This window comes from Festucalex cinctus, chromosome 4 (assembly GCF_051991245.1).
Source record: "Festucalex cinctus isolate MCC-2025b chromosome 4, RoL_Fcin_1.0, whole genome shotgun sequence".
Taxonomy (NCBI): Eukaryota; Metazoa; Chordata; class Actinopteri; order Syngnathiformes; family Syngnathidae; genus Festucalex; species Festucalex cinctus.
Genome location: NC_135414.1, coordinates 30,513,754 through 30,535,595, shown reverse-complemented (window position 1 = coordinate 30,535,595; position 21,842 = coordinate 30,513,754). Strand labels below are relative to the sequence as shown.

The following is a 21,842-nucleotide window of genomic DNA, read 5'->3' as shown; positions in this document are numbered from 1 at the left end:
CGATGATCAAAATGAAACGTTCCTACAGTGCCACCTGCTGGGAGTTAGAGGACAATATTTACACACTGAACGGCCAAGTTATAAAAAATAAATGTGTACGTAATTTTTTTTTTTTAAATAATGGTATCGTGATAGTTATTTTTAAATTAAAGTTAATTAATTAGTTTATCACTTATTTAATTTTTAACGAATAAACCTGTCAAAAATATTATTTGCTATTTATTTTATTTTATTTTTTAATGTTTTAATTTTTTTTTCTATTTTCTATTTCTTTTAAAGTTTTTATTTATTAGTATTTAAAAAGAAATGAATCAATTTACAAATGATTCAATGAGAAAAAATAAATAAATTGAAAATAAAAAACATATATAAAAAAAAAAAATCACCGTGTTTTAGGCACCAAACACTGAGGCAGCTTGTAACCATCTTATTGGTCAATTGCGCGCTAGCGTGCCAGCCAATCGGATTCTTTTCTCTTATGAGCTGGGACAGTCACGAACTTTTGGACTCCACTCACGAACGTGCTCTTGTCAGTCGCAGAAGAATGACGAACGTTCCATCGGCGCCGTGTTTTCATTATGTTGTCGTTTTATGGCTCTCTTGTGTCAACTCACTCGACCCGACGTCGCTTTTACCGAGGTTGATGTTCACCCGGGAAGGTAGGCGATCACGTCACTTGTTTTGAAAGTTGTTTCAACGTTTAAAAGCAAGGCAGAGACGATAAAATGAGGTTCGGCGGATAAAAAAAAAAAAAAAAGTCTTATTAGACTCGACTCTATATAACTGTGGCCAGTATCTTTCGTGAGCCAACTTTTCATCACTTTTTCTTACTCGACGTGACGCCAGCTGCTAAAAATGGATAACTTGAGCTTCACTGGAAGATGAAGCTTCCGGAGCTCTGTCTCACTCTCTCGCTCTGACATACAGTCACAATTTCAGCATGTTAAAATAAATAAATAAATACAATACAATACCCAAATTAAAAGTACACAAAATAAATATTACCCAATTGATTGTAAATAAATAAAAATAGAAATACAAATTAGCAACTAAAACCTGTTATAATAATAATAATAATAATAATAATAATAATAATAATGATGATGATGATAGCGGCATGGTGGCCGAGTGGTTAGCACGTCCGCCTCCCAGTTCTGAGGACTCGGGTTCGAGTCCAGGCTCCGGCCTTCCTGGGTGGAGTTTGCATGTTCTCCCCGTGCCCGCGTGGGTCTTCTCCGGGTACTCCGGTCTCCTCCCACATTCCAAAGACATGCATGGCAGGTTCATTGGGCGCTCCGAATTGTCCCGTCGGTGTGCTTGTGAGTGTGGATGGTTGTTTGTCTCTGTGTGCCCTGCGATTGGCTGGCGACCAGTCCAGGGTGTCCCCCGCCTACTGCCCCAAGCCAGCTGAGATAGGCTCCAGCAGCCCCCCGCGACCCTTGTGAGGAATAAGCGGTCAAGAAAATGGATGGATGGATGATGATGATGATAATAACAATAACTAGACAAAGTGAAATATCTGCAGAAATTCCGTGGGAATGCTTAAAGCTGAATGCTAATAAAATATTTCCCAAGCGAGATTTGAACCAACGCGCTTGCATGTCTCTGTAACGCCAGGCGAGTATTTTTAAACTTGTGAGCCAACTTGGCTTGTTGAAAATCATAGCTAATGACCTGTTATTTATATGGAAAAGTGTGATCATTTCGATTGAAAAAAAATGGAACTAATGATATCCAATGGAAAAATGCAAAAAAATAAAATCGATACATTTGCAATGTATTGTCGGAGGTGGGATTTGAACCCGCAACCTCCTGATTAACTCATTCACTCCCAGCAGCCATTTTTACTGAGGAAACCCCCTTCGCTCCCAGCTGCTTTCCTGAATTTTGACTGATTTTGCAAGGTCAACAGAATATTGTGTTCGAGTGCTATAAAAACATGGAACCTACTAAAAGAAAGATTGGAGTCTTTTCTGTCATCAGGAAAAAAAACACACTGGGGAAAAAGAGCTTGTTGCAGTATAGCCCTGGCTGATCTCTTATACTCTTCTGCCAACATGGCCATTTTTTAGTAATAACTACCATTGCTTTAAGCGACCTCTTCAGGTCAGAAGCTGAATCAAAGCCTTCTGTTTGCGAGTGATGGATAACGTATTAAAAACGTATTTATACGTTTTGGGGATTGAATGAGTTAATGGACAATGCATTTTCACCAAGTGCGCCACTGAGCAATATCACAGAGCTGATAATGATGAGAAGTTGTATGTATGGAAGTGGGCGTGGAAAGTGGGACTTAGAACAAGTTCTATGTCAGTCCCATTGAAAATGGGACATCTTTAGCTTCCGTTGGTGGGTTGGTTCTCTAATTCTCTAATTCTCTAGAACTGTTTTTTACTTTCGATGTAAACAGGAAGTTCAGCGATCGAAACGAGAAGGAACAACTATTAACTGTCTGGCTGAGTGAACCGAATGACAGAAAATTAAAGTCCTTACAAGCAAAAAGTGGATTTGTCCATTTAAGTTCTAATGTTGCAGAAAATTGTTTATGACGGGGTTCTGTTCCATTTTCTTTTGGACATGGGTTGCTGCATAGCAAAAAAAAAAAAAAATCAACAAGCCCACAAAGATGAAGCATGCAGGTCTTTCTGGTTTGGTGCAAAGTTCATGCAGCAAATTTGCCTTCATTTAATTTACATGTCATCTAACTGGTCCTTTGATGTTAATGGCAGAGATCACACTTCGAAGTGTGACGTTACCTGAGGAAATCTGCACGCTGCTTCTTCCAGAAAGAGATCAAAACAATCTCGTGGCTGTCGGAAAAAGACATCTGATCTCTCTCAGCTTACAGGATCCTCCTAAGGTAACCAACAACAACAACAACAACACCTGAAAATGATGAAATAATTGATATTAAAAAAAAAAAAGTGTGTCAAAAATATGGCTAAAATGACATCTGGTTATCGCTCAAAATGGATAGACTTCATCACTATGTTAAATATGCCTTGAAGATTGAATAATTAAGTTAAAAAAAAAGACATTTTAGTGGTATGACATGGAGTGAGGTATAATTAACTCATTTGTTCCCAAAGACATATAAATACGTTCTATTTTAAATGTATTAAGTGTCCCAAAAACGTATTTATACATTTTTTTTTAATGCTGCTCGAGCATGCAGAAGGCTTTGATGCAGCCTCTGAATGGTAGTTATGACAAAAACGGCCAGCAGTTGGCAGCAGAGTATAAGAGATCAACCAGGGCCATTTTGCAACAAGCTCTTTTGAGCTTGAGAGTTTTCACGAGTAATACATATCATATTTCCATTTCAGTTTCCCGTGGAGAGAAAGTTGCTGTGGTCCGAGTGCACCGACGCCGGCGCTTCACCAAGCGTAAGATAAAGACGCGGACACAAACGCAGCTCTCCGATTGGCTGCCGCTCGCGCCTCACTTCTGAAAACGTCGTTTAGGGTTGCAGCTACGACGTGGTCTTGGCCCACGGGAGGGAGGACGCCGGCCGGGTGTTTCTTTGCGGGACGGACGGAGCAGAAACGCTTTGCTGCGACACGGTGAGACACTTCAAACGATTCGGAGACCGCGCATGGCGACTCCTCGCTGACTTCCTGTGTTTCTTCGTAGAAGCCAGCGGAGGATCCTCCCACCTGCGCGCCAGCTGACGACCTGCAGAGCATGCGCGGGAGCATCAGGAATTTTATCTTGCGGGATGCCGAACATTCTGCTTTCGTTGGTGAGTTTTGGCCTCATAAATTGGCATTTTAAAACAGCTATTTAGCCATTTTCGGCAGTCAAACATGAATATTTTCCCTGTAATAAATGTGATATTTTCATTATTTTTCATGTACAATTAAGTACCCTTAAAAAGACATTTTGCATCTTGCTGTCGACTGAAAATGACATCACAAGGGCTCAGGTAACCAATCACAGCTCAGCTTGTGAATGTCACATGACCAAACCGAGAAAACAGGTGAGCGGTGATTGGTTACCTGAGCCCTTGTGATGTCATTTTTAGTCGACAGCAAGTTGCAAAATGTGTTTTGAAAGGTACTAATTGTACGTGAAAAATAATGAAAGTATCAAATTAATTATACACAAAATATTCACTTTTGATTGCTATAATGGGCTAAATAAGTGAAGTATCCCTTTAAGTTAGATTTTTTTATTTATTTTTTTTATTCAAATTCAGCCACATAGCTAGTAGTTTCACTAACGTTAAATATGGTTGCCATGTCTCGCCAGGTATCGAAGTTAGGTCAAAAAAAGACACAGGAAGTCAGCCATTTTGGTTTCAAGTGGCCATTAGATCACTTTATTTTTTCCCTTTTTATTATTATCATTATTTTTATATATATTTTATCTGGTTTTATTTTCCTGTTTTTATGTGCAGCACTTTGGTTGTGGATTTTTAAATGTGCTATACAACTAAAGGTGATTGATTGATTGATTGATTGATTGATTGATTGATTGATTGATAAGCAAAAAAAAAAAAAAAAAAAAAGAGTTTTTCTGCGATTGGCTGGCAAGCAGTTCAGGGTGTACCCCGCCTAATGCCCGAAACCAGATGGGATAGGCTCCAGCACCACCCGCGACCCTTGTGAGAGGAACAAGCGGTTAAGAAAATGGATGGATGGATGGACGGACGGACGGATGGAAAAAGAGTTTTTATGATCAGAACGGTGCAGTTGTGATCGATTAATTGCATTGAGAATGAAATGAAGGAGGAACGAGAATATTGACAGTGCCTTTGCTGCTTCCATTTTGCCCTGGAATGTCTTCAATGACACTTTACGATACATTGTTTCTACTTTCTAAGTAGCTACAAGTATCATATACTATCTTTTTTTTTTTTTTTTTAAACGACACCTGACAAATATGGCACACAACAACATTGCCGAGCTATTTAACTCATTCACTCCCAAAAACGTATTTATACGTTTTTTAGTTTTTTTGTATGCTAGAGTTTTTGTCTGAAGGCTTTGATGATGCAGTTTCTGACCTGAAGTGGTCGCTTAAAGCGATGGTACTTATTACAAAAAAAAAGAAAAAAAAAAAAGAAAAAAAAATGGCCAGCAGGTGGCAAGTATAAGAGATCAACCAGGTCCATGTTGCAACAAGCTCTTTTTCCCAGTATTTTCAACATTTTTGTGAATAATGATGAAACTTAGCTAATTGCTACAAAACATAAAAACAGCTAAAAAATATACCGTCTTTTTTTTTTTTTTTTTTTTTTTTTTTTCCTGATGAAAGAAGAGACACATTTTTCTTTTGGTAGGTTCCATGTTTTGATAGCAATAGATCATGAAAATGGCTGGGAGTGAATGAGTTAAGAGTCAGTGTAGCTTCACCATGTTGACTGAAAATTAGGGTGAATTTAACTGAAATAGAAAGGGTGTATGAAAATAAATTCCTTGGAGTAGTTATTGATGATAAATTATGTTGGAAACCACACATAGAAAATGTTAAAAGGAAAATGTCAAAAATCATAGGGATACTCTATAAAACCAAGGAGGTCCTGAACATGAATTCACTATATACATTATATAATACATTATTATTACCATATTTGACCTATTGTGTGGAAATTTGGGGAAACACATATAAAACAAATACTGACACTGTTTTTAAATTGCAAAAAAGAGCCATAAGGATTATTAATAGATCAAAATATACAGAATCAACACATCCACTATTTATTAAATTAAATACAATGAAATTTTATGACTTGGTTGAGTTTAAAATAGCACAAATAATGCATAAAGTATACAATAATCTACTCTGCCACAGTACTCAAAAGTTGTTTGAAATTAGAAACTGTCCTTATGAGATAAGGGGTACAAGTGTATACAAAAAACCCAAAACAAGAACAAATATTAAGCAAAGGTGTGTCTCCGTTAAAGGAGTTAATTTGTGGAATAACTTGGGAACCGAACTGAAAAGATGTAATTCACTTGTTGAATTTAAAAGAATGTTTAAAAGTAAAATTCAATATTATTATTTAAATCAGATATGAGTTAAGAAGATTGTAGAAATAATTTATTCATTTACTTATTTTTCTTTGATGTATTAATATGAGTGTAATGAAATTTGTATATATGTGTGTTACTAGTGTATTTTTATTTTTATTTTTAATTTATTTTTTTATACGAGTAGCATTATATTTTCTTTTATTAAAAATGTAATATATTATAAATAAGTGATAGGATATGAAGAATAAGGGGTAGGACTGGATAAGTTTTCAACTTCTTCCTACTCCCTTGAACATATACATAGATATTTATTGGATGTTTCTTTTATTTTATTTTATTTTTTTACTTTTAACTTTGTGTTTATATAATTATACGTGTATATGTGCATATGTTCAATAAACTTCAAACTTCAAACTTCAAAGCAGACAATTGTGAGGGCCAGTGTCTTCCATACAGCACCATTGTTGATTCTATTTTTTTTTTTTTTAATTCTTTTAACATTCCAGAGTCTGCCGAAGCTTCCTCGCTGTACGTAACGTACTCGGGCTCGCAGCAGTACGTGGGCGTGGGTGTCCATAAATTTGGGAAGAACAGAGTGGGACCAGCCAACCACGATAAAGGTAACGTGTGTGATATCCAAAACAAAGACGGCCCCGTGTAGATTCTCAGTCATCAGCAAGAGTCGAGTCGTTTGCAGCGAGACTGTTCTCGGTTGTTTAAAAAACGCTTCACCCGTAACTGGAAAGACTTCTTCTTGATTAAATCTTGGTGTGGATGTTTCTATAGGACTTCTCACAAAGAAAGTTTTTGTTATCGTCGCGTCACTCTGGTCACAAGAGTCCAATTGCCCCACTCTTGCCGTTTAGCAATGCAAAAGGGCTGTAAACATCCTGAAAGATCATAGTCAGATTTAACATTTTTAAGCGAATACCTCCCTTTAACTCTTTTACTGCCACACGTTAGGGGAAAAAAACAAAAAAACAAAAACAGTGCCATTTAGCCGATTTCGAGCATTAATCAGATTCCGTCACATTTCATTTGTAATTCCATACACCAACAGCCCCTTGAAAAGAGACACAATGCTGCCATCTGCTGGCCATAGTTAGGTGGTGTTTTTGATTCCACAACCCATTGACCAGGCAGCGCTGCACTTAGACGTTGCTCCGTCCATTTTAGAAAAGAAAAAAAACGTAGATGACGTCATTTCACGTTTATAGCAACATACATCGTGATTTTACTAATTGTTATTAAACGTTTTTGGTAGTTAAAGAGTTTTAAAAAAAAACAAAAAAAAACTTAGATGACGTCGTTTAAAGTTTATGCCGACATAGATCGTAATTTTACGAATCGTTATTAAACGTTGTTGGCGGTCAAAGTGTAAATAGTATTATCTTTTGATCTTAAAGCGCTTTATAAATAAAGTTGAGTTGAGTTGAGTTAAAGCGGAAGTCAACCTTTAACATTTCTTGACAATAATAATGTCATATGTGACCTCACTAGTCTAAACATGACACTTGTGGAATGCGAGTTATGCAGCAAAATCCGTCCGTTTTTTTTTTACCCATCTCACGGAGCGGCCATTTTGCCATTTGCTGTCGACTGAAGATGACATCACAGTCGCTCAGGACTCGGGCAACGACCAATCACAGCTCACCTGTTTTCTGAAGGTTGAGCTGGGATTGGTTGTTTCCCGAGACCCGAGCAACTGTGATGTCATTTTTCACTCGACAGCAGGTGGCAAAATGGCCGCCCCCCTGAAATGGATAAAAACCTGCTGGATTTTGCTGCTTAACTCGTATTCCACTAATGCAATATTAACCAGAATATTGTATTTAGAATAGTGGGGCTGCATAGATCATAATGTTGTCAAGAAGATTTTATTATTATTATTTTTGTCTGTGTTTTTGCCTGTAGAACAGCACTACTTGGGTTTGGTGATGAGCAGACGCAGGGACGAGCCTTTGCAGGACAAAGTTTACGCATTCTACAAGGAGAGGAACAAAGATTTGAACATGTGGAGCAGCACGTGGCTTCCGTATGTCTCTCAGTTCTGCTTGGTGAGCGTTTCCTCCGCCGGCACAATGCGCGACATGTTTAACTCATTCACTCGCCGCCATTTTCACATTGCGCAATCCCGTTGGCTCCCGGCTGTTTTACTGAATTTTGACTGATTTTGCAAGGCCCACAGAATATTGTGTTCAATTGCTATGAAAGCATGCAACCTACCAAAAGAGAGATTAAAGTCTCTTCTTTCATCAGGAAAAAAAAGTATGTTTCTATCTGTTTCCGTTTTGCAGCAATTAGCATTAGAAGAGAGCTAAGTTTCATCAGTTTTCACAAATCTATTTCAAATTGTAAGTAATTGAGCTTTTTTTTTCTCGCTGGCCCGGGTTGATCTCATTTGGTCTGCTGCCACCTGCTGGCCGTTTGTGTAATAACTACCATTTCTCCAACCGTTCTTTGCAGTTGTGCGGCTGCATCAAAGCCTTCTGTATGCTTTAGCATAAAAAAAAAAAACGAAACAAAAAAACGTATAAATACGTCTTTGGGACACTTAAAACATAAAAAAAAACGGATTTACACGTTATTGGGAGCAAATGAGTTAACTTAATTCTGAATTAAGTTCAGCATTCCAAAAAATGTCCTATAGTTTGTAGTTCTTAAAAAAAAAAAACACTTAATACTGCAAGCTATTACCCTAAAACTACTCTAAATCTCGTGAGGAAAAAGTGAACGTCGCCCCCTTCTCAAAATCTGCGTAACGCTCGCGACGTTGCTTCCCTTCAGGCGGACATGGGCGGGCCCAAGAACAACCTGCAGTTCACCTGGACCTCCCAGATGAGCGCCAGGCTCTTCTGCGGTGACCCAGAGAGCAAAAAACACTTCTTCGAGATGGCGGACGTTGCCGCCGTGCACGCCGAGCGATGGCAGGACACCCGAGTTTACGCGCTCTTCAGGAATGAATGGTGAGACTTTGAATGTCCGTCAAGACGATGATCAATATGGTCAATCAACGGTGAAGGAAAGGTTCACCGACGGGCGACTTTGTGTGGTTTAGATTGTAATTTTGTTTACATCAAAACACATTAATAAGTTGGTTCATGGTTCAAAATAGTCTTCAGTGTTGACAACTGGCTTGTTGACATTTTTAAATTGGTTTTAATTCAATTCAATTTTATTTTATTTCATTCCATTAAAAAACAGAAATGAAAATGGAAATAAACTGACACGGTGAGTTGAAATATTTGTTTTGTTCTATATTTTGTTTTGGAGAAAATATCTGTTCCTCTTAATTTATACTCACTTTCATTTTTTATTTTTTTTTTGTAATTTAATTGGTATATTAACGGGTAAAATTTCATGACGGACTTTAAACATTTTTTTGAGACGGTTAAACTCCATCAATTCATTAAATTTGAAAGTTTTTAGTTGTATAAATTAACGAATTGCACGTTTCTGTAAAAGAAGGTTTTGACGGATGAAGAAAAAAATGATATATATCTACTATTTAGTAGGGCTGGGAATCTTTGACTGTCTCACGATTCGATTCAATTACGATTTTTGGGTCTACGATTCGATTCAGAATCGATTTTCGATTCGAAATGATTTGATTGACAAATGATTTCCGCTTCAATTTACAGATATGCACAACATTGTCATGATCGACTCCGGTCTGCTTTGCAAGACAAAATGACAAAAAGAGACATTCAAGTGTTTTTTTTTTTAAACATTTATTAATTTTGTCTTGTAAGTGCCTTTTTTTTTCACAAAAACAGCATGTGGGCTACAACTGCCTTTTCCCCTTCTTCTTCATTTCTAATTTAAATAAAATTGATTTTTGGATATTAATATCGATTCGATTCGATTAATAAATGAGAATCTCGATTCTTTTATGAATCAATTTTTTGGCACACCCCTACTATTTAGTGTTTTACAACACCAAATACTGTACACCAAGTTCAATTGTTGATATGTTGATGGTGTTGCTGAATGTTCTATTTTCTGAAAACTACATATTTCTTTACTAGTCTTGTACAAAATGTTATAAAAGTACAAAATTAATGTTAGGGTTGTTTCAAAATATATTTGATTAATTAAAAAAAAACAAACCTACGTTTGGTTCTCTAGGTTATCTAATAACTGCCATGTCAACAAACAGCATTGTTGGTTAAAAACTTTAATATGTTGAGCGGTATACTTTTAGTAAATTTGTTCTGTTCAGGATTTGTTCTGGCCTACGTGAACGTTTTTGTGTGCTCTGCGTCATTGTTGACTTGTTGGTCACCTTCTCTGCTGTTTGCTGACAAGTGACAAGAGTGTTCGTCTCTGGTGTAAACATAGATCATAGATCATAGATCATAGATCATCTCTGCATGAGATGCAAATGTGTTGCTGAGGAGAACAGGAACAGGTTTCAAAGCAGTATCGCCACTTCTGGTTGCAGGAACATGAGCGCCGTATGCGTTTACACCATGCGGGACATCCACGACGTCTTCACCAACTCGCCGTTTCGAGGCTCAGACCATCAGAGGGGCCGGTCGAGGGAGGTACGAGAACGAGTGTGAAAAAGAATACAGTCCATCTTTCATTGTGACTTTTGAGGAGACAACAAGAGCATTTGATTGATTTTTTATTGATTTTTTTAATTCCCTTTTATTTATTTAACTATTTTAATCTATATTGTTTTGTAGCTTTGTTTTTATTTATTTATTTATTTTTAACTGTTTTCTTTTAGTGTTTAAATGTTTTTATTTGGTTTTTATTACATTTTTGGCTCCAGTGTTTCCTCATTGGGGAGCCTCCACAGTGAGAGGGATGCTTGGTCTTCATCCATCTCACTGCGGATGAACTCCTCCTGGGTGCCTTTCCTTACAGGGTACTTCTGTGCCCCGCCATGTTGTGTGGTTTTCATGTGTTTGTTGGGTGGCTTTTTTTCTTTTCTTTTTTTTTTTAATTGTATTATGTAGGGGTGCGAATTGCCTAGTACCTGACGACTCGATTCGCATCACGATTCATAGGTCACGATTCGATTCGATACCGATGAATCCCGATATGAATTCACAAGTCGTTTGTTTGCGTTTTTTTTTTTTTATTCAAATTTAGAAAATACTAATCAGTAAACTTGACAGCATAAGAGTTGTATGAAAACGTATTATTTATTTACCTGAAACTTCAGTCTTATACGGGTTGTAATCTGTTTCATGTTTGACCAGCATTGGAATAAAATATTAAGGCTTAATGTTCCATTAACTCATTCACTGGCAGCCATTTTCACATTGCGCAATCCCGTTCGCTCCCGGCTGTTTTACTGGATTTTGACGGATTTCGCAAGGCCCACAGAATATTGTGTTCTATTGCTATAAAAACGTGGGAACCTACCAAAAGAAAGATTCAAGTCTCTTCTTTCATCAGGAAAAAAAAAAAAGTATGTTTCTATCTGTTTCCGTTTTGCAGCAATTAGCATTAGAAAAGACCTAAGTTTAATCAGTTTTCACAAATCTATTTAAAATTCAAAATAATTGAGCTTTTTTTCTAGATGGCCCTGGTTGATCTCCTTTGCTCTGCTGCCACCTGCTGGCCGTTTGTGTAATAACTACCATTTCTGCAACCGTTCTTTGCTGTTGAGAGGCAGCATAAAAAAAACAAAAAAAAACTTATAAATACGTCTTTGGGACACTTAGAACATAAAAAAACGTATTTATACGTTATTGGGAGTAAATGAGTTAATATAACATTCTTCCATGTTTTTTTTCCATCAAATATGGATGTTTAAAAATCGATTCGGCCGCCTATTGAATCGATTCGAGAATTGCGCGATGTAATATCGCGATATATTGCCGAATCGATTTTTTTTTTAACACCCCTAGTAATATGGATGTCCAGCACTTTGACTTGCATTTTGAATGTATGAAAGGTGCTATGTAAATAAAGTTGCTTGATTGATTGATTGAACAAACGGAAATCTTGTTGGTCAGTGCGTTTCAGACAGCACGCGCATCGCCATGGACGTCCTGAAGATGACCCAGGCAAACTCGGAGATGGAGCAGATGGTGAGACCGGCGAAGAAGTCGGGCCCGCTTCTGGTCAGCCGCTACGCGTACACTCGCATCCACGCCGGCGCAGCCCCCGCCAAAGGACACGCGCTGCTCTTTTTGTCGCGAAGTGAGTATCGTGAAACCGAGAGCGATTCGCTGGTTTCGGGGAGGAACGCGCACCTAACCGACACCTCTGCGGTGACGATTTGAGACAGTTTTACCTCACGAATTTCAGTGCTGGACGTTCAGTTACTGTGAGAATTTGTAAACCCCGCCGCCAATAACTGTTCATGGGCAAAGGGGAATCCCCTCAAACTTGCTACACTTGCTGAAAATGACCCCGAGAACGAATAGGAAAAAAAGTCACGTGATGGCCCACCAAAGACTCATTGCGATACGTCTTCTTCCTGTTTTCCAAACCAGCCCACTGGGGCTGTAAAATGGACCGCCTTGACTCTCTTCTGTAATAAGCAGTGTTGCCACGGTTACCTTGAAAAAGTAACTCAGTTACTTTACTGATTACTTGGTTTTAAAAGTAACTAGATTGCATTACTGATGACTTGGTTTTAAAAGTAACTAAATTACATTACTGATTACTTGATTTTAAAAGTAACTAAGTTAGATTAAAAGTTACTTTTTTTTAGTTACTTTCGGCAGCTGCCGATAACACCATCTCAACATAAAAACAATGCGGTAGAAACGGAGTTCCAAATACTTTATTGAAAGTGCATTTTTTTTTTAATGAAAAACAAAATAGGCAACATAAATACTTTTTATAAAACAAAAAAATACAAATCTATCCAGGTTGAATATGAAAATCCCTGTTTTGTTTTTTAAATTTGACCTTTTTTTAATTTTTTTTATTTTTATTTTTTACTTGAGTCGACTCGCGCATGCTGAAAACGTGACTTGTCTGACGTCACTCCCCCCTGGCGAGAGGGCGGAGACGACCTCATCCCATAGTAGTAATAAAAGTATCATCACTTTTGTTTTGAATGTGCAAACCATTCACGAGCAGACCGTGGCTGAATTCAGTGTGGTGATAAACGACTTCCGCCTCATCTTCGTAGTTGGCGGCAGTTTGTTTGTGACTGTTGACAGCAGTGAGATATTTTGCCTTCTTCTTGAAAATGTGGAGTAACGCATTGAATCTCTGGACAGTAACTTTAATCAGACGACTTTGTAGAATAAAGTAACGCGTTAGACTACTAGTTCCTTTGAAAAGCAAATTTTTCGAGTTAGTAACGCGTTTACCGGCAACACTGGTAATAAACCATAAAATGCAGTTCTCCCGTTTCATGGCTCACCCACTATAAGATTACCACATAGATATGAACTCATTCTCAAGAAACGTCAAGCTCTGGTTTGGTCGGTTAAGCGCTAGTAGGAAAAACAATGGAGGATGAGTCAAGTTGGTTGGAGTTTCTGTCATGTTGAAGTCATACCTTTGTGCAACATCATCACAAACGGGTTTGCACAGTACAACCCGGTCCCGGGTACTTTCAAAATGGACGTTCGTGCTCAGGTATTAAGGTGTAAGTTAGCACCAAACATCGCCTTTTTTTGCCGTAACGGAGGATCCGGCATGTATGCAACTTTTCCTTTCACACAGTGGCACAAGCATCTCGGAATAATACTTTTGTATGTTTGTTTGAAGTAATCAGAATCAAATCCATCCATCTTCATATTGCTTACCCTGTTAAGGGTCATGGGGAGCTTGAGTCTGTACCGGATAACTTTGGCGAACTCAGTCGAACTCGACTTGTTGCCATCATATCGCACGACATTCACGCTATCACTGAGGAAGCGAACCCACGAACGGCTGCGCGGAAGTTAGGCAAGTGAAGCGTTGCACCATCGGTGACTTCCTGAAGAAAGTCATTTCGAGAAAAAAGCTTTATCACGTCAATAAGTGATTTGGAGCAAATGTGCATTTGTGGTCACATGATTAAGTTACTTCTCTAAGTCTATTTTAGACTATATAACATAGACAAGAATAAGTCAATTTTAGGCAATCAGAAGCCTGAAGAAAGTCACTTCTAGAAAAAGCACTTATGCTGCATTCGAGGATGGTCGGAAGTGAAGTAAATGAAGTCCCTCAACTGACTTCAACATAGTTCCTTGGCACCAAGATGGTGTCTAAGCCCTACCTTTGTCTAATTGAAGCCGCTCAACTCAATTACAGTAGGGCCTTGGCACCAAAGCACTACTTTTTTTTTTTTTTTCCTAAATGAAGTCCCTCAACTGACTTCAACATAGTTCCTTGGCACCAAGATGGTGTCTAAGCCCTACCTTTGTCTAATTGAAGCCGCTCAACTCAATTACAGTAGGTCCTTGGCACCAAAGCACTACTTTTGTCTAAATGAAGTCCCTCAACTGACTTCAACATAGTTTATTGGGAACAAGATGACGCCCAATTGATACATAATCGCTTTGGCCTGAACACAAATGGTAAATTAGTAGGGCTGGGAATCTTTGACTGTCTCACGATTCGATTCGATTACGATTTTTGGGTCTCCGATTCGATTCAGAATCGATTTTTGATGCTCGATTCAAACGATTTTCGATTCAAAATGATTTGATTGACAAATGATTTCTGCTTCAATTTACAGATATGCAAAAAAAATTGTCATGATCGACTCCAGTCTGCTTGGCAAGACAAAATGACAAAAAGAGACATTCACATGTCTTTTTTTTTTATTTTATTTTTTAATTTTTTAATTTTGTATTGTAAGTGCCTCTTTCCACAAAAACAGCATGTGGGCTTCAACTGCCTTTTCCCCTTCTTCTTCATTTCTAATTTAAATAAAATCGATTTTTGGATATTAATATCGATTCGATTCGATTAATAAATGAGAATCTCGATTCTTTTATGAATCCATTTTTTTGGCACACCCGTAGTAAATAGGTGTTTTTTGTTTTTTTTTGTTTTTGTTTTTGTTTTGTTTTTAGTGGAACAAAAAACCTGCTGCCATTGAAAGTGCCTCGCATTATACCCAAATAATGTTCAGCTGTTCTAGTGGGCTGTTCTTTTTCTATCCTCAGTCAAAAAAAAAAAAAAAGCCCACTGGAGCGTCTGAACTTTGTTTTTAAGTTAACCTGAAGCACTTTAAATGGTAGCAGGTGTGTACAAAGCGCATTGGTTGTTTTTAGCTGGTTGGACTTTCTGGTGTTATTTTATTCTGCTTCTGACTTGCTGTTTTTCCCCCCCCACCCTCAGATTGCGGAGGAGTGGACAAAGTGTTGGAGTACGACAACACGGCCTTCATCATGGCAGAATACAGACCTTTTAGCCACAGGGCTCATATCGACAGCATCGTCCTCCATCCTTCCTCCGTGAGTCGCCGAAAGGTCGCATCCTCCCAACTAGCGCGTAAGCTAACATTGAAGCGTTTCACAGAAAAAACTCTACGTCAGATCTCACGGCCGGCTCGTCCAGATGGACGCGGCCGACTGCGGCCGCTACGGAGACACCTGCGAGGCGTGCGTGATGGCGCGGGACCCGTACTGCGGCTGGGATGGCACCAGATGCGCTGACGTCACCAGGTCAGGACTTGACATATACACAGCGTGCATGCGTTACACACAAGCACCAAAGTGTGACCCAGAATGTGGTGCGACACGTCAGGCCTTGCCAGGAAATACTCAGCCGCAACTAGAATAGATGCGGTTGAGTAAGATTCATATCTCGAAGTTCTCTCTTTAGCAGAAGTTTGACATTTTTACGATAAAAAAAAATTGTGCTGTCAAAGTTAAAGCGGTAACTAATTAATTAATCACAAAAAATTCATCGCATTCATCATTGCATTACCACAAATTAATCACACTATTAATTTTGATCCTTTTTAGTCGACAGCGGATGGTTACGTTAAAGATCGCTGTTGGAGTTTGAGCACTAAACATAACTACATGCATTCAAGTAAAGCATTTAATAAATGTTTACATATGCCGTAGGTCATTTTTTTTCCCCCCATTTTAAATTATGCAAATAATTAATTGATTAGAAAAAGCAGGATGAGCGTGTGCAGTGGATGTCAATTTTTTAAGATGTCCTCATAACGTTAAACGTCGAAAAAATGAACACATAACAGGTGCGCTTCAAATTTAGCGGGCAAAATATGTTGAGGTGGGGGGAAAAAAAAGCCTTTTTAAGTCAGTGATTAATCATGATTATTCAAATTTTTATGATGTGATTAATCTGATTAAAAAATTGTATCGTTTGACAGCTCTAAAAAAAAAAAAAATGTAAGAAATAAATAAATAAAACCTAAAGGTGAAAATAAATAATCTTTTGCCACCATAAAACTATAAAGATATTTTAGATTAATATTTTAACTCTTTGACTGCCAAAAACGTTTAATAACGATTAGTAATATCACAATGTATGCCGCCATAAATGTTAAATGATGTCAACTATGTTTTTTTTGTTGTTGTTGTTTTGTTTTTTAATCAATGGGCAGTTCACCGTCAAAGTGCAGCACGCGCTGCCTTGTCAATGAGTTGTGGAATCAAAAACACTATGGCCAGCAGATGGCAGCATTGTATCTCTTTTAATTGGGCTAACTGCGTATGAAATTACAAAGAAACATGATGAAATCTGATGAAATTGAACGTTTTCAAGGATGATGTAAATGATCAAAGCCTTTGTCACGTAAAAGTTTGCTTTTTTTTTTGATAATGTGTGGCAGTAAAAGAGTTAGCATCATTTACTGTCATACAAGGGTGAAATTAAATCAACGATTGTATACAAGTAAAACCTACAATGCACACCAAATGAGGACAACACAGTAGTGACTCACGTGACTCATTCATCATCATCATCATCATCATCATCATCATCATCACCTGATGTCTTTTCTCCATTTTATTAAAATGACTAATTGACTGATTTGAATTGGTACATATTGAATGGTGACTCGTGCTCATTAGTTTCAGTATTACGTAGCAGTATCAAGCTGTAACATTTTAATTGGAAAGTAGGATATTACTATTAACTCATTCATTTCCAGCCATTTTCACAGAAGCAGTTTTGTTCGCTCCCGGCTGTTTTACTGGATTTTGACTGATTTTGCAAGGCCCACAGAATATTGTGTTCTATTGCTATAAAAGCATGGAACCTATCAAAAGAAAGATTAAAGTCTCTTCTTTCATCAGGAAAAAAAAGTCTTGTTTCTATCTGTTTCCGTTTTGCAGCAATTAGCATTAGAAGAGAGCTAAGTTTCATCAGTTTTCACAAATCTGTTTAAAATTGTAAGTAATTGAGCTTTTTTTCTACATGGCCCTGGTTGATCTCCTTTGCTCTGCTGCCACCTGCTGGCTGTTTGTGTAATAACTACCATTTCTGCAACCCTTCTTTGCAGTTGAGAGGCTGCATTAAAGCTCTAGCATAAAAAACAACAACAAAAAACCGTATAAATACGTCTTTGGGACACTTAGAACATTAAAAAAACGTATTTATACGTTATTGGGAGTAAATGAGTTAAATGTTTTTAAAATCAATTATTTTATCGAAAATGTCAAACATCTCGAGCTAAGCGCTAGTAACACGTGTATGTTTTTCTTTTTGACAGTGGTGTCAAAATGGTTCAGGATGTGAATTCTGGAAATTACCACTTGTGCTCATCCGCCGTTCATCATCGTCACACCACAAAAGGTTTGTAACGATGGCATCTTCGTCTTAAAACTCAATATTTAATACAAAGTGTTTGATGGTGATGAAAGCGCTGACGGGTCACACACCAATACACAAAGTCGACACACATCTATGAGTCAAATGCAAATGACCAGTAACAATAATAGAAACATTTGCAATCATGTTTGGTTTGCACAGCAGCTCCCTCATATTTTCATATTTGGAGGAAATCGTGCTCACGTTCCAAATATGAAACACGTCACATCAACGCAAAACAGCTGCTTTCTTATCAGCTGCCGATGACATGAGCTCCTGCTGTGCGCGTTCGTGCGCGCATGTTTTATCCAAAACTGTCAGCACGTTGATTATTAAAACAAACACTGTTTCTCGTCACTCATATTTTGGAAACCAAAGCACTCGAGCACATTTGTCGAATGATATAACGAGTATAAGAAACTAGAACCAACATTAGAAAGCCTTACAGTGAGCGTGTGATTCAATGCTAACAGGGCTTAGCATTAGCATACATTTCGTAGAAGTCACAGGCTAAATGCTAACATAACATAACTTAGTGGTACAAATTAAATGCTTTTGATAAGTGTTAAAGACATGACCAAAAGCTTAAGAAGTTTGGTTAATGAATGAATATGCTAAATGCTAACACATACTTAGCGTTACAGTGCATTTCTTGAGTTATAATGGTCAGAACCACCCATGTCAAGCTAATGCTATGTTAACAGAACATAACATGTAGGCTATTAGTCAAATGTTAACAGGCCAGTAGAATTACTTGTGTGCTAATTGCTAAAAGAAGTTAGCCTTAGCATGTGGTGGGAAAACCTTCCTTTCTTGATGTGTTTGGATAAAGTTTTCTGAATCAGAAGGTAAATAAACGACTATATGCAGAATTTAGGGGTTAAATATTAACAGACTGTAGCATTAGCATGCTGGTTGTTCACTCGTAAATATGGTTTGATTATTACACTATTTATATGACACATTTCTGAACAGTTAGCAACCAAAGCTAATGGCTAGTGGTGTCCTGGCTGAAACAAGGTAATTGGTGGTAGTTCTTCGTGTTTTGTTGTGTGTATTAGTTTGATGTTTAGTCTACTTATTTATGTATTTATTTATCTGTATTCGCACTTCAAAATGTTTGCTTTGTTCTTGTTTACTGCAAAACTGATGTTTATGTTTATGTACAGCACTTTGTATACAGCAATGCCTGCTCATAAAGCGCTTTATAAATAAAGTTGAGTTGAGAACCACCCATGTCAAGCTAACGCTATGTTAACAGTACATAGCATGTAGGCTATTAGTCAAATGTTAACAGGCCATTAGAATTAACTTGTGTGCTAATTGCTAACGGAAGTTAGCCTTAGCGTGTGGTGGGATAAAGTTTTCTGAATCAGAAGCTAAATAAATGACTATATGCAGAATTTAGGGGTTAAATATTAACAGACTGTAGCGTTAGCATGCTGGTTGTTCACTCGTAAATATGGTTTGATTATTACACTATTTATATGACACATTTCTGAAGAGTTAGCGCCAAAGCTAATGGCGAGTGGTGTCCTGGTTGCCTCCACACATTTTGTATTAATTGGGCGATGATGATTTTTTTTTTTTTTTTTTTTAATACAGTGGTCAATCGCCCAAGCATGCCCGAGGTGTCGGTGGCGCTTCCTCAGGGGTCCCAGCGCTTCCTGTTTTGCCCCGTGGAGTCCCGCCACGCCAATTACAGCTGGCGTGACGGTGGCGGGGGATCGACGCCGTGCGTTTGGAGCCCGTACGGGTGCCTGCTCCTGATCGACGGCAAGCACGAGGGGGCGTACACGTGCGTGTCGGAGGAGAGGGGCTTCAGCCGCGTGCTCGCCCGCTACGCCGTGCGCGTCGCCGGCGGCGCCGCGTCAACGGGACCCTCCATCGGCCTGCTGTTTTGTCTGCTGGCTGCTCTCATCTGCACCGTAACGTAAAAAAAAAAAAAAAATGGACCACAATTGCATTTTTTTGTCTTTGTGCTATTTATTAGATTGTCCGTGTACAACAAAGAGCATCGCTTTTCCTTTAAATGATTTTCCTTTAAACTTTTGCAAATTAATTAAAAAGACGTATTTATACTTTTTTTTCTATTTATTTTTTATTAATGCTAGAGCATACAGCAGGCTTTGATGCAGCCTCTGAACTGAAAAGAACCATTGAAGCAATAGAAGTTAGTTTGCACTCTATATTTCAAATGGACGAATGGGCTGCTACTTCTAAATTGTGGGCCGGTCTCTTGGGGTAAAATGGAGGAAAATAATAATTTGAATAACACCACATCGGCCCCAAAAGACACCGGCCCACCGGGCATCTGCCCTGTATACCAGATGGCCAGTCCGGCCCTGAATGCTATTAAATAATTCAAGATTCATAAAGCACTTGTGAAATCAATTAAGTAACTTAAATGCTAATATTGTAAAAAAAAATAAAATAAATGCTGTAATTGCATGTAATGCTATTAAGAATAAAATTAATTGCATTTGTGTACACGGATGATTTTTTTTTTTAATGCTGTTAAAAAATAAAATTAAAGCTAAAACATTTTGTGAGAAAAGGATTTTTTTTTAATGAATATTATGCTACAAATGGTATATCATGCTGTTTAAAACACTGAAATAGAGTATGTAAATAAAAAAAACACAATGTGATAAAAAAAAACTCTTTCTATAAATAAATATGAATTGCTATTTGTCAAACTTAATTTAAAAGTAATGTGTGCGCGCATGCGCCTGTAAAAATAATAAAATGCACAAGTTGAGGAAAGCACGCGAGTCTGCTGTGTCTGAGTGGAGCAATTTCAACTTGAGTACGAAAACGTTTGATGACAAAGCAGCGATGTCGTTTCGCATCGATAATCGTTGACCTTTGACCAGAATGAGTGTGCGTGGCTTCCCAATTTTCCCCACACTTGTTGCACCAGATTGCTTTCATAATGATATTGTCTCGAGTTGTGTGTCAAATGTTCCTCATGCGCAAAGTTGCCCAACAGTCAAGAAGCTGTGTTGCAACTATACTGTTTTTTTTTTTTTTCATCCTCACGTTCACTGCAAGACAATGACTCGGCCCTTCGCCGACTTCCTGCGGCGCCCGAGGCCCAAAAAAAAAAAAAAAGAGACGTATCATGTCTCGACAACTAACGCATGTCTGTCGACTCAGCGCAGTTGCCTTTGTTTACTATTAGAGGGACGCAACATGCAGTAATACTGTACAAATATGAATATGAAAACAGCGTTACATATTCACCAGATCTCGTGTGACTTGTCACCTAATGAATAAACTGCTATTGCAAAAAAAAAAAAGCTAAAACAATTCTGCTACTAGAAATAAAAGTAAAAATCATACATTGCTAATATTATTTATACTAAAAAGGCCATGAAAAATAATACACAATTGAAATACATTTGTTCATAAACATATGTAATGCCATTAGAAAGAACATTTAAATACTCAAATGTGCTATAAAACAAGATAAATATTCATAATTTGAAAACTACATAAAATAACTGCAATAAATACAAACAGATGATTGCAAATAATTAAAACAAATATAGAATACTAAAAAAACTAAAACAATATGTAATGCTATTGGAAAAATAGTACAAAGTGCTACTAATTATGCTAGTAGAAACACTAGTACAAATATAAACAAAAAAAGAACAAATACTAATAAATACTGCTAATACTATTCAATTACAAATAATTAAAAACAAAATAGAAAATAAAAATACTCTGTAATATTGCTAAAAATTCTGTAATTCCATTTGGGGAAAAAAAATGCAATATTAATATTAATACTGTAAATGATATTATAATGCGATTCCAAATAATGAAATATAAACCACCACAATGACTCACTGAGTCAGCTGCCCGTCACGTTAAGTCAACATGAGAGAGACAACGGTAAGGAAGTTAAGATACAAAGTAAAACTTTGTCATAACAAAAGTTCAAAGCTTGAGAAACAACATGAATTTGTGAAAACCCCTTTGCCAAAAGGAAACTGGCATTGCTCTAAAGGTTACTTAGATGTGATCCATCAGTAGAAAAAATAAATAAATAAATCAAGGCAATAAAATATACCGTAGGTAAATGAATGTGACGTCAACATGATGTTCGCTTGAAAATAAGTAAATGCTGCCCTCTGCAGGGCACACTTGGAC

The 21,842-nt window shown here is 37.5% G+C and overlaps 1 protein-coding gene across 2 annotated transcripts; it reads left to right on the top strand.

Annotated features, from left to right (window-relative positions):
* Nucleotides 1-472: 472 nt before the first annotated feature.
* LOC144018090 (semaphorin-7A-like) lies at nucleotides 473-20,225 on the top strand. Of its 2 annotated transcripts, none has more exons than XM_077520234.1 (14): nucleotides 473-659; nucleotides 2,730-2,860; nucleotides 3,327-3,386; nucleotides 3,465-3,563; nucleotides 3,637-3,742; nucleotides 6,485-6,598; nucleotides 7,893-8,035; nucleotides 8,766-8,944; nucleotides 10,423-10,525; nucleotides 11,954-12,140; nucleotides 15,234-15,349; nucleotides 15,414-15,559; nucleotides 17,584-17,666; nucleotides 19,287-20,225. In XM_077520234.1, the coding sequence occupies exons 1-14, from the start codon at nucleotides 479-481 to the stop codon at nucleotides 19,616-19,618; spliced, it is 1,980 nt and encodes a 659-aa protein (XP_077376360.1). In that variant the 5' UTR covers nucleotides 473-478; the 3' UTR covers nucleotides 19,619-20,225. The 2 variants fall into 2 exon arrangements, with proteins under 2 accessions (XP_077376360.1, XP_077376359.1); XM_077520233.1 differs by having other exon boundaries at nucleotides 474-659; nucleotides 3,634-3,742.
* The last annotated feature ends 1,617 nt before the right edge of the window (nucleotides 20,226-21,842 follow it).